This window comes from Cinclus cinclus, chromosome 13 (genome assembly GCF_963662255.1).
Source record: "Cinclus cinclus chromosome 13, bCinCin1.1, whole genome shotgun sequence".
NCBI lineage: Eukaryota > Metazoa > Chordata > Aves > Passeriformes > Cinclidae > Cinclus > Cinclus cinclus.
Window position 1 is genome coordinate 6,402,098 of NC_085058.1, and position 13,503 is coordinate 6,415,600.

The 13,503-nt window shown below is 38.9% G+C and overlaps 1 protein-coding gene across 1 annotated transcript in view; it reads left to right on the plus strand.

The window, feature by feature from the left end:
• Window positions 1–13,503, plus strand: part of OTUD7A (OTU deubiquitinase 7A) — a 37,247-nt gene that overhangs the window by 12,120 nt on the left and 11,624 nt on the right. The window contains exons 4-7 of the mRNA XM_062501416.1: window positions 1,076–1,294; window positions 6,701–6,802; window positions 8,231–8,358; window positions 9,088–9,200. Coding sequence (XP_062357400.1) covers window positions 1,076–1,294; window positions 6,701–6,802; window positions 8,231–8,358; window positions 9,088–9,200 — 562 coding nt within the window. The remainder of the gene's footprint in view (window positions 1–1,075; window positions 1,295–6,700; window positions 6,803–8,230; window positions 8,359–9,087; window positions 9,201–13,503) is intronic.

The window sequence follows — 13,503 nt, forward strand, 5'->3', positions numbered from 1 at the left end:
CCTGCTGGCTCTTCCCTCCTATTAAACAGGAAATAGTGTCAGTACCAAGGAGTTTCAGTAAAGCATTTTTAAAATTGCTGACTTCCATCAGAAGAAAAGGAACTTGGATGCTTCTTTATGACTCCTTTAAACTCTGAATACAAACAAAGGGAGGAAGAGAGGACAGTGGATAAAACCACGTCCCTTCAACCTCTTTGGAAGAGGCTTTTCACTGAAATGTCCATCTGATGTTTAGTGGGTGCTGCCAACTCAGTGTGTAGCTGAGGATGTCCTGGTCTGAGAACCACGTCTGACTGACAGGTGGACCTAGGGGTGTTCAAGGAGGAGCAGAGCAAGGAAAGGAGCACCTTGGTTTGCACCAAGGGGTGGAGAATGCAGCCAGCACAGAAGAGCTGGGCTGTGCTGGGAGGGATGATGGCATGGCAGTGAGGGGATGGCACATGGAGGTGCTGCCCTGCACTTCAGTCCCCCTGCTTAGGGGATTTAGCTGAGATGTACAGGGAGAAGAAACAAATGCAAAATCAAACCTCCTACCCTCTCCCTCAATTTAGGATAATTTAGGGAGTACAGTTTAACTCTCAGAATTAGAAAGACTTTGATCCCTTAGAGAAAAAAAGGTTCACAAACTGCAAGAAAGTTAATTTTAAACAACAATTAGTCAGTTTGAGATGTCTTAAAAACTCTATTAGTGATAAGTTGCGTTAAAGTAAGCTTTAATTAGGAGTTCAAAACCTTAACTGATTATTATCTGTTTATCAATAAATTTTTCTTCCAATGAACCTTTGAAAACTTAAGATACATCAACAAAAAAATTTATAAGAATATTTGTCTTTCATATTTTGTTACATTTACTGCTGGTCTTTTTTGCTGGAAGGAAAGTCAAGTTCCTCTGGCTTACCAAAAGGACCTGTAATAAGAACAAGCAATCTTTTACAGTAGGGAAATAATCTGAAAAAGGTAGCAAACATGACATGGAATAAATTCCTAGTGAAATGAATGTGCATTCACCAGCTTTGACAGTACTAGCCCTTTATGCAGTGGTACAGGCTGTATCTCCTCCTTGGTTTCTCTACAGAAAAGCGTCTTTCTAGAGGGATTTCCCATGCCAGCTCAGCCATAGTGTCCCTTGCTCGCTCACATGTAGCAAACGACTGCAGCAATGAGCAGTTCCCTTTGGAGATGCCCATCTACACATTCCAGCTGCCAGACCTGAGCGTGTACAGCGAGGACTTCAGGAGCTTCATCGAGCGGGACTTAATTGAGCAGGCCACCATGGTTGCATTGGAGCAAGCAGGTGGGTGACATCTTGGGTGTTAGTAGGTGGCAAATCCAACATTTGGGTTGGCATTTCTAATCCTGCTTCATGTCCAGAGCTTGCACATCCTGCCTAGGAAATAAAAGCCAGAGAGTAGATGCAAGCACTGTGTTCTTTGCTAAATGACTCATAATCCAATCCTCTGTTTCTTTTAAAACAATATAGAAAAAAATGGTCAATTTAGTTAATAAAACAAAGAAATTGGGAGAGGAAGGAAAGAACTGATGGGGAAGTCATGCAAGAGACAAGGACATGAATCTGGATGTTCGGAGGGAGTTCTATTTCCAGTTCTCATGAGGAAATTACATTGCAATGACTGTGAAAGGAAGCATCTTCCAACTTCTGTTGCAGCTTGAGAAAATAGTTTTTAGATATGTATTTTATGTCTTTGTTATTTTTTATAATGAGAAACAACATGATTTTAAAGTAATACTTCAGTATTACCATGGGGAAAAACGTGTATATATTTAACATTAATGTTAATTCACATATATTAGTAGTTTAAAGTTTTAAACCAGTTTTGAAGGATATGGAGAAATCTATTTAAAATTAGTATTGGTGCCTTATGAAACAGCAGGAGTGCTAATGAACTATGAAATTAAAGCATCTGTATAGTGAAATGCCCAACCCCGGTGATGTAATAGAGTTGTACAATCAGAATTCATGGTTGCTTGTGGCATATGGAACAGACATTTGATTTTTGTGTATGTGGATTGCTCTACTGGCTTGTATAACACACTAGATTGATCTGAAATTCATTCTCCAACACTGGTGCCTTGTGTAAGCCCAACCTGATAAAGTGCATCTCCAGTTTGATGCAGGAGCTCTGCTATTCTGGTGTTCTACTGAGTACTTATGAGGTGTTATCATGTGTTCTTTTTTAGCTTTGGTAATTGAAAAGCCAGACATACTTAGATAATAGAGCCTCAAACAGTACACTCTTAAGGAAAAAGAAACAAAACCTAGAAACAACCAGAAGAACCCCAAGCAGTGTTCAGAAGGCCTTTTCCTGGGATAAATAGCAGTGTAAAAAATGCTGCCAGCCACCTATGAAGCATGAAAACTGCAAGTCACCTATGAAGAAAATATATTCAGTTTCTCTAAGAACTAACTAACCCAAGGAGGACAGGGAAAAAGTAGGATGGCTCTTCCTCTGGCAGCTCTGCCAAGCCCTCCAAATTCCATAGGGATGTCAGAAGATACCTTGGTACAGTACCATTTTTGACCTACCTGCTTCAGTACAATTACAGCCTTTAGAGTCTAGTATGAACTAGAGGATCACAGAGGCTTTCTGACCTTAAAATCAGGGAATATGTGAATTTAGAGCTGACATCCTCTAATCCATACAAAGCTCGCTGGCTTTGAACATGAAATGGCTGCAGAAGCTGCTGAATTTGCTGCCTCTTAGCATTCATCTCTCAAATCTCTGAAAATTAGAATAAATCATTTATTCCTTTCTTAACATTAATTAGGGCAGTAACTTGATGCACACTGGAAAAGTGCCTTCATCCCCAGAGCCTCTTGCATCCTGGGAAGGAGAGGGCTTGACCATTTGAAGTACTCAGGGTTTTGATCACAGGCGTCTTTGTAGCCTGCATAGACTTAGTTTACTTTGTGAGCATTTCATTCAAATAACCTGGAACTTCCTGGGGAACACGTCTGTATTTCAAGTTAGCTAAACATATCAAACAGTTTGCTTAAGAAAATCATGTAAGGCTTCATAGAAACTAAGCTTTTGTCTTTGTTTTAGATTTATAGATATTCAGTTTCCTGCCTATTTTATTTTACTTGTTGTACAAAATTAAGAGAATTAATTAATAGAAAAGCCTCATAGTAGTAGACATTTTATTGTCTCCTACCAACAGTTTGACTGTGGTTTGGTCCATTACATAAAAAACCTGAAAGATGAGGTGCATTTCCTGCAAAGAGCCTAAAATCTATTTCAAACCAAATCCCATGACGGACAGTAGCTTTTGTAGCTGAGGTCGGGAATGTTAAAGGAAGAGGGAAGTGCACTTGGGTATACTGCCATGAATTTCAAGAGAAAAGAAATAGAAAAGAAGCTGATTAGGCAAAGGAGGAGGAAATTTGCTAGGAACTAACAGCCTACTACTTCCAAAGCCTGGACTGGGAGAGCAGAATTGCCACTAACAAAGTCACACGTGGCTTCTGAAGTGGCCGTATGAGCTAGATGTCTGTAAAAGTCTGTAAGGTTTTATGTTCTTTTTTTTATATACGCTTAAACTCTTTCTACCTTGACATCTATATGTGACAGCATGTCCTATTTGTTTGGAAACTTGGAACAAAATTCACAATTTACTGTAAAGTGCTTTATGAGATGATAAAGGAAAGGCCCAGAGAAAGACAAGACACTGTGATTTATTCCACACTGCTGCAGTGTATTATTTACTCCTTAATATGATTGCTTTCCAAATATTCCTCTGAAAGTATAGAATGCATCACATTCATAAAAAACATTTTGAGGTTTTGTCCATCTTTTAAACTCAGCTGTTGATTATTGCCAGAACTGGAATGAGGTCAGCTTGTGAGTAACAGGCAGACTGATCTCTCTGAGCTCTGGCAGGAATTCCTGTGGTTCTTCAACAGAGGATGGCTGAAGGTATTGATAATATTACATGAAGTCTGTGTGAAAGCAATTTTATAATTCTAAGTATTTTGCTGCAGCAAGTTGATTTTTATTATAGACATGTGCTCCCCTGTGTGTTGTTAATGAGTGGGTTGACACATAGAGAGATGCTATGAAAACTGCTGTACTGAAGTACTGTGTTTTAAAAAACAGTACAGGCAGCAGAATGGCTGGACTAACTAACACAGTGTTTTTAACTGGAAGAAAAACCAATTCTATTGCAGTGCTAAAAGATAATTCAATACAAATAGTACAATTATACTGTATGAAAGTCCAAGAAGTGTTTTCCTACACTTTTATTTCTGTGCTTGTGTTTGTGTTTTCTAAGAAGCTAGAGCCAAAGTAAACAGTAATATGCTGTTAAGCCTGGACTTCATGTCCCCCATACGAATCCACCAAAATTGTGGAAATGTTTGATCTCAGTTTTTGTTTAAGCTCCATTTTCCTGGTTCTTTTTTTCCCTAAAGGGTCCCACTATAACCACTAGATTTGAAAAATGGAAATGCACCACTTTTTCTTATAATCCAATAATAAACCCAAATAATAAACTCAAACCCAAAAGTAAACCCATATTTTTTCAGTCAGCCATAAACTTTGTGATGTTAACCAAGCCCCCAAATGCTTTTTGCAGAATGCATTTGATGAAGATCACTTTTATAGAAACCTCCTATTACTTAAAAGATTCATAAATTCCAGACTTTCAAATTTCTTACCAATAGATGTTAGTTAATCTGCAAATCAATGCCACTCACTATTTCCTTAAGTCTTACCTAAGGTTTGTCTGGTTTTAGGTCTTCTAACTAGCCTTTATGCAGCGCCTTGGTGTACCTTACTGCTGAATATGATTCCATCAAAACATTCTGCTAAAAATAGATGGCAAGTTGTTAGTTCCACAGATGCAGGAGTTGCTAGAAATGATCTTGTTATTTCCAAAGGCTGTCTAATAATGATTTAAATTAAGCTTCTTTATTGCACATTGTAGTGGTTTGTATCAATTTCCTGAAATAGTTCCCTGTCAGGACCTGGGCAGCCTCCTCTATGTCTGACAAAACCCAATCAGTGATTGGTTTTGGAAAGAGACAACCCATTAAACCAGTGAAAGAGATGGACATGCCTCTGTCAAATTCACACTTTAAAATTAACACACCCCAGGAATCTCTCTTTGATTTCTGGCCTCCTTTGGACCTGACAAGAACCAATTGGTGTCTGATTTTTAATATTGACACACTGTTACACCAATGAGAAAATTCATGCACCTTTGTGAAATACCCATGTGGAAATGAAAAATCCCAGGAACTGCTCCTTTTGTTTCAGGCTGTTGAGCAGGTAACTGGTGTGGCTGGGGGCATTTACAAACCAGCTGCTAAAATAATTTGTGGATTGCCAGATGTCCTTATTGATCTGCTATACATCTTTACAGTGTGGTACTCTGAACCCCTTTGGACTAATTGCAATTTAATTCCGTTGTTCTTAATACCCAGAACAAATAACTGGGGTACATAATAAATATTGCTATACTATTTTTTCCCCCAATGTGTATTACCTGTACTTACAAATAAACTTCAATATAATTTTGTAATGAAAATTTTTAATGGAGAAACATTTATTGTTTGAACTTTCTTTTGTTTTGGGGTTTAACCTGTAGTGCAAGCCTGCTGGTACAAATATATAGATGCTATTTCCTCCCAGCTTCCCAGTCAAGAAACTGGGGGAGAAAATGTCTGCCTATTGCATTATTCATTCAATTATTCACTCGTGCATTACTCACAGACCTGGCAAGTCCTGGGAAATGTACCAGCTGTACTCATCCCCATTAATCATCTGCTCTTCCTCATCCTCAGAGATGTTACACTATTACCCCCATTTGCTTTCCTTCTGCTAGAAGTGCTTACATGACCTTTTAACCAAGACTTAACACTCCAGTTTGCTACCACATGGCAACCTATGTGCCAGGAATTACCTACTTGTACTGTGGGCTTGGGCAGTGGTAGTCTTCATGACTATCTTCATGACATTTCTTCATCAAGTATCTTTCCTTTTGCCAGACTTTTCCAGAACCCATCTCTGCTTTATAATGTGTAAAACATGCTTCACATAGCAATTATGGGTAGGTGATTCTCTTAAGTATTCCCAAAAGAGAAAGGCCACATTCTGTGCTATACTTTGGGCTATGCTTTGGTGTCGTTTTAATTCTTTGGTAGTGCAGTCATTGGTTTTAGTAGATCTAACAATGATTTACACTATGGGAAATGAGAGGAGAATCAGCTGTTGAAACAATCCACCTGATTGCAATAATTTACTTAATAAACTTACCTTTATAGTAACATATCTTGATTACCACATACTTTTGTTTTTTGACAAGAGAAATATTCCTTTATTACCTTAACGTAATCTGTCATGTGTGTGGGAGGCCAATGTTGATTATGTCTGGGAACTGACAGCAAGGCTTATAATGGTATTAAGGCAATAAACTCCTTGGAAATTCATTCCTGGATGCAGCGTATGAGACTGGAAGATGCAAATTAATTAAAGGTGCTCTTTTCTTTTCTAGACCCATGTAGAGAATCCTTGTAGTTCATCTGCCTCATTTCTAATCTTTTCAGTTTTGACTCCTGACATTACATTTAAGCCTATTTGGTTTAGAGGATGTTCATGGTTACCCCTCCTGCTCTGTGTTTACCTGCACAGAGCACTGCTTCTGTTCCAGATTCCCCATATGACAGGTGTTTCCTTTCCAGGACGCCTCAATTGGTGGTCCACGGTGTGCACAAGCTGCAAACGCCTGCTGCCCCTGGCAACAACAGGTGATGGAAACTGCCTCCTGCATGCTGCCTCTCTAGGTAAGGGGCAGTCTGGGCAGCAGACCTTCTGCCAGAAATATTCACTGCTCTCCTCTAGCCCCAGCCAAAACTTGGAAACACGTGAGATGCAAAGATTTGCATTAAAAGTCTGGTTCTGGAGCAATATGTCTTTCACATTTCACTGTTGTGTTGTTTCCCTCAAGTTTACCTAAAGTAGGAAAGGAAAAGGTTTCTCAGGATATGAAAGCATAACTGCAACAGTATCCAAATCCATGTATCACAAACGCCAGTGATCTGTATTTTCCTTACATTTTTTGTGTTCCCAGACTAACAGGTCAGGAACAGGCAAATTCCAGGTGCTTCTGCAGGATTGTCTTCATTATGTGCAAGGAATTTGCTTCATTCTCTTGATTTTCTTCAAACAGTTCTCTGCTGTTTCAAGAATGCAGTGTCAAGCTATTATCTCTGATAGTTCCGTGTAGGGTTTAAGCATATGTGAAACAGCATTTGGGGTGAATTAAAATAATTTTCAATGGATAAATTAATTATTTATACAAGATTTTGTAAGCTTTTCTGCAAATCAGTAGAAACCTATGAAGCTGAAGGTCTTTGATGTGCTTTCTACATCCTTACCTATTATGAGGAAAATTAGATTTTTTTTTGCAGTTGCTAAAATCTTCCACCAAAAGTACTCCAAAGAGTGACTTTTAAAAAACACTGGGATTTTCAATATTTTAAAGAGACTCCTCATGTTGAAAGATGTAGTAAGTAAAGAGATTTTGCTGTTTCCAAGGATTGTTTTATCTTTGTCTACTTATTTTTTATGTTAATTACTGCAAACGTTTGGAGTATTTTGACCTGAACCCAGCAGCTGACAATGTGGTGACTGAAACATGGCTGTCTATAGGCATAGGACTGGGGACAGCTCTGCTTTCTTTTGGTGTTGGTTACTATTCCCAACCATGTAAAGATGTTTCATTCTCTTAAAATGAACTTGAAAGCCTGTGGCTGGTTGTGTTTCTAGACTTTCTATCATCCTGAATGCTTGTCTCTTCATTTGGGTGTGGAAACCAAAGGAAATTTCCTGCTGTGTAAGAGCTGGAGCCTTTGGGGGCTGGCACCATCTGTGATTATGAGAGGTGCCTGCAGTGCTTATTAGCACCCTTGTGCCTGCTGGCAACTACAGCTAAAACCAACCTGTGCACTCAATATTTCATGGCTCGCAGCAAAGTTGGAGTTGCCTTCAAGCAAACACTGAACCAATTAAAATCCTCGGTTGTTCCTTAATCAGAGTTTAAAATGTGTTGGTACTCCCTCTTGTTGTTCATTAGCTTATTTGCAATGACTTTTTTTTTTTTTTTAAACCTTAAAAATAGTGTTTACCAGGGAGAATCTTCAGTTATGTATTAGCTATTTCTATCTTACTGTAGCTTCTTTAAAACTGGATGTCATCTTGTGCTGCCTTAGGGATGTGGGGATTTCATGACCGGGACCTTGTGTTACGGAAAGCCCTCTATACTATGATGAGAAGTGGAGCTGAAAGGGAAGCACTGAAGAGAAGATGGAGATGGCAACAGACTCAGCAGAATAAGGAGGTCTGTATGGCTCAAAGACAGCTTGTTAATATCATTAAGAGTTACAAGCATTCTTCTGAAGTTTGCTGTGAAAGTTTCAGTTGCTATCAAATTCCTTGTGCTGCCATTTTGTGTGAGGAAAGAGATACTTGTATTTGAAATTTTCATACCAGAATGAAAATGTTTGTAGCTTTGTTGGTATAGCTATGCAGAGTTTTGTGCTGAAAAGGTTTAAGATGCATTTGGAACCTGTAGAAAATGAAACGTGTAATTTAGCTATCAAAAGCATTTAAAAATTTTGTGGATGGAATCCACAAAAGAGAGAGAACCCCATTTAGGAAAGATTTCCCAGAGCCATGTATTAGGATTTTTAGAGCTGTGGCCAAATATTGAGTGGAAGTATTCTAATTAAAATCATCTGCAAATTTGGCTTGACTTTTGATTAAAAACTGTACCTTCAGCATGTTGCTGTTTCCTGGAGATGCCTGTGCCTAAGCAGTGGCTAGAAAAGCCAGTTTCAGGAGTAGTCCTGAAGGTAAACAAGTGAATGTGCTAACTCTGCAGTTGGTATTTCAGATCTTTTTAGTAAGTTAATATTCTTTCACCTGAGTAGAGATGTTGAACTATTAATGGTCCAAGGTACTGAACTGAGTCATGTGTGAAACTCAGGTTAGTTCTAAACCCTGCCACAGACCTCTGCTTATGCTGTGTATCAGCAGAGTGGTGACAGCACTTCTTTCTGCCCCCTAGTCAGGTTTGGTATACACGGAAGAGGAGTGGGAGCGGGAGTGGAACGAGCTGCTCAAGCTGGCATCGAGCGAGCCGCGCACACATTTCAGCAAGAACGGGGGCACTGGTGGGGGGTAAGTTCAGAGTGTGACACAGTCTCTCAGGCTGGTTCTCAGTAGGAAAGCAACACAGCACAACTGAGTGAAGGTGTTCATAGCACCACCAGACTACCTTTGCAACTGCTGTATTCTTTTGGTGTGTCAGAATTATCTAAATATCCCATTATAGTATTTGTCATTTTGGTGATGTTTTCTTATACAGTTACCACACAAACTTGAGGTTACTTTGTATCCAAAAGACTCTGCATTTAATAAATTGTAATTACTTTGCGTGTGGAACCAGCATGTTGTCAGTATCATTTAGTTGTTTTCCTCAGGAATATATTTGTGAGAAGGTTTGGGATGAAACAGTATCTACAACATTTAAATACCCCTGACCTACATATCGAATCTGCTTTAAGTAGCCGCTGTGATAAACCATCCCTCACTTTCAGTGCAGTTATCCCCAAAGGACAGGATTATCGACCAGCCTTCAGAATGCAGCTTTACTTTTGGTGTCTAGTGTTTATCACTAAAAATATTTAGTGTTTGCTCAGTGTATAATTTTTTCTACCTACTGTTTCCCCGGGAGAAAGTCATGTGTGGTGATAAGTAAATTGGCAAAAAAGGCATACAGCACAATGAGAGTAACAAAGTTTATAGAAAATATTCTTCAGGCTCTGAAAGAATATTATATTTTCTGTTTAGCCTTGTGATATTAAGGATAGGTAATTCTAGGAATTCAGGAATTTGCTTACAGAATTCTCAGCCACAGCATGTCTCATTTACTTCTATTCTCAAGTGAAAAAAAAATATTTCCATTTTAATCTCTAGTTTGTTTCTTATGTTTATAGATATTTTCCTGTTGATGCTTTTCAGCTTTCTAATGCAGTTCAGTTCATGTTTCTATTAAGTCTGGTCATTCAGCCCCGATTTTCTCTGACCTCTTCTATTTCATTCTGTATGTTCCATGTACCACATATTTTCAGTACCTTCTAGTCAGAGATGCCCTCAAATGGCAGTCAACCTTCAGTTCCCAGGTACCTACACGGGGAGCAGTGCTAGTACATAAATAACCTTCTCACTGTGGTTTGCATTTATCTTTTTTTTCCAATCAAAATAAAGTAAATATCAATAGCCAACAGTTAATTTTGCCTTTGAAATAGTGAAAGATGAATAGGCAATCCTTATCCTATTAAAGATATGAATGTATATTTCTCTTTACAGTCATTCCAAACACACAATGAATGTGGCAGAATGAATTATTTTTTCAGTTTAATCAGCCCATGTTCAAAGAAGGGCCCTTGACTAGGAAAAGGAATATCAAAATAGTATTTTTGAGACGGGGTATATTATGTCCTCTAGTTAGGTGCTATATTAAGCAAGCTTGCACATCAGTCTTTGAACTGTAGATGAGATGTTTTCCTTTGGTGTCAGAATAAGCTAAAGCATCAGAAGTTGTATTTGCTTCAAAAGAATACAGTGACAAACCTAAGGCTGGAATTGTGCTGCCTCATTCACCTGCAAGCTTCTTTTAGTTGTTTTTCAGAGTGGACTACATGCAAAGGAGATCAGCAATTGGTGCTAAATTTCCAAAGATTTCTTCTTTGAGAGCACTCTCATTCTGAGGCTGGGAAGTTGGAAAAGGAAAAAGAAACACAAAAAAACCTGGTTGTTAAGTTCTTGCTTCCAGCATGTAAAGCGGAGAAAACTTATGAAGCAGATTCTTGTTTTGAAACAGATTTGCACATCTTCCTGTAAATGTAAAAAATTAATTCCAAATTGATATAATTGCTTCATTTATTTCCATTTATGAGCAAAAGCAGGGGCACTGAATTGAAGGAACTGCACTGAAAAAAGAAAATGTGTGATACCCTGTTTTTTGTTAAGAACTTAACTATTGCCATCCTGCTGAAGAAAATTCCAACCCCTTCCATCATTGTGCAATTGTCAGTCAGAGTCTGTTCTCATGTAAGAGTGAATATCACTGTTGTTATTCACTGTTGAAAAACCAGGTGCTGTTGTGGTTTGAGCTCATACAGACCCTGGAAGTGGATGGTGTTTGTATTTATTGTCACCTCCTAGCTGTGTCTGTGCTGTTGGCATTATCTTATTAATAAATTCAAGGGACTTTAAATGGGGAAGAAGGGAGGGTATACTGCTCTAATCTTCCTGTGTGTCATTGGAACTGAGTTTGAGGAAGAAACCCAGAACATTTAAACAGGAAGTACCTATCAAATTCAAGTGTCCTCTGAGGTTTTGGACTTGGTTTGGTATTCAGAGTGTTTCAACAAACAGCTCTTCATATACAACTCCTGCAGCCATGCAAGACATTCACCTTGTACGTAATTTAGTTTAGACCATTTAACAAGGCATCACCCTAAAATGATTCTTATTTGATCTGGTGTCTGTTACAGGAGTGCTATTTCTAAATTATGCTGTTCAGTGCATTCAGCAATTATAGGGTGCAGATAGAAGTGGGTCATTATAACATATTTATTGATTATTAGCTGTAGTTTCTAAAGGCTAATACCTCTTTTTATCTGCCCTATTTTCAGTTCACATAAAGTACTGCAGCCAAGCACAGCCAAATTGCTGTGGTGATTCAAATATGTAACCCAAAGCATTCACATTCTGTGTTTCCTTTCTTTTAGTCAACTCAGTATACCTTTTTTCCCTTGAAGAATGAAAGAGAATGTTCCACTACTGTGCAATTTCCTGTGTTTGAATTGAAGTTTATTGCTGACAAACACTGTAAGGAAATCAAAGGAGAGGTTCCTACACCTACAGCTGCAGCTGTGGTTTGTGCTGGTTTTCATTTGGGGATTGTTAGCAGGAAAAGAAAAGTGCCAGAAACAGAATGGAGGCAAACTAAGCCCTGAACTCAGATATCATTCTGATCACCTGCTTCTGGCAAATCACCAGGTTCAAGAACTTTATCCCTGTCCTGTTATTGCAGTGCATCTCGGCTGTCTGAGGGCATTATGTGTGAATCCCAGAACAAGTCCTAAACTCAGAATAGCTGTTAGAGTCTGTTGGACTGAAAATCTGGAGCTGTGTGTGGGGAAGGTAGGCAAGGTTACCATAGGGAGCTGTTAGAAGGAAATCCAAGGACATGAGAACAGATCTTGCTCAGAGTTTATAGGTGAGAGAGCAGCAGCTAGCCAGGTGGAACAGCATGGTAGGTGACTTTTCCCTTCCAACTTTTTGAAAGAGGTTTTCATTCATTCCTGGCTGCAGTACAAATTGGATTTTCCATAAGAGAAGGAGTCTCTTTGGAGTGCTGAGATAGTGTCTGCTGCGTTTGGACTGGAGGTACCAGTGGTCCTGGTACCTGGTACTCAGGTCAGACTGAGATTTTTATTTGGTTTTCTTTTTATCAGTAATTTGCTCTTAGAATCGACATTATTTATTTAGTCAGCATGCTCTGGTTGAGCAGGGTTCTGCAATGCAGACTTACACGCTTTTATATAAGTGGATTTTGTTATTTTAAGTTAGCTTTACATGAACAGAGGAATTAATTTCAGTTTCTTACATTTTCTTTGGTTTTGTGTTTTATTGACAAAATTATTTTGTCCAGAATTTTAATGGTCACGTAGCCAGCATGCATAAAAGATCCCTGAAAAAAAGTGGAATGATCAGTGGATCAAAGGATGCAGCAGGTTGCTATGGATACTTGTTAATGATGATTTTTCATTCTCATTAATCATTAGGAAGATTCATACTGAATCCTCAGCAAGTGACACTGACATAACATAAATTGGGCCACATTAATTACTGGCAGTAATGGTAAAAAATTGAACATTGAAAAGGTTTCCTGGAGAGACTGTGAACTCCTTGGAGGTCCCCAAAGGCTGTCTGGACACAGTCCAGGGCCTTGGGTGGCCCTGATGGAGTGAGGGCTGAATAAGGGGTTCCCTAGAGCTCCCTTATGACCTCAGCCACTCTGTTCCTATGGCTGTGAGCAGAGGAATGTGTAATAGCAGAGAAGGGTTTGAAGTGTGTGAATATGATCAGAGATAGTGAATCAAGCAACATGGGGATATGACATAAAAAAAGCCCAGTGGAATTTTGGAGTTTGTGCAGTCAGGCATGGCATCAGCTGATCAAAGGGATAGAGATCCCTCTGATGACAGCTGTATCTGGAATACGTCTTTCACTTCTAGAAACCTCATTTACTAGGAGATGATGAATAATGAGAGGATTTGAAGGAAAAAAAGTAGGACTGATAGGCTGGAAATACTAATGTGAGAAGATAGGTGGAAATCTTTCTTGCACGTTTTCTTGCCATGAACATGGTTCCCCTGAATCGCTTTTGGCTGACAGATTACTCTGAGGT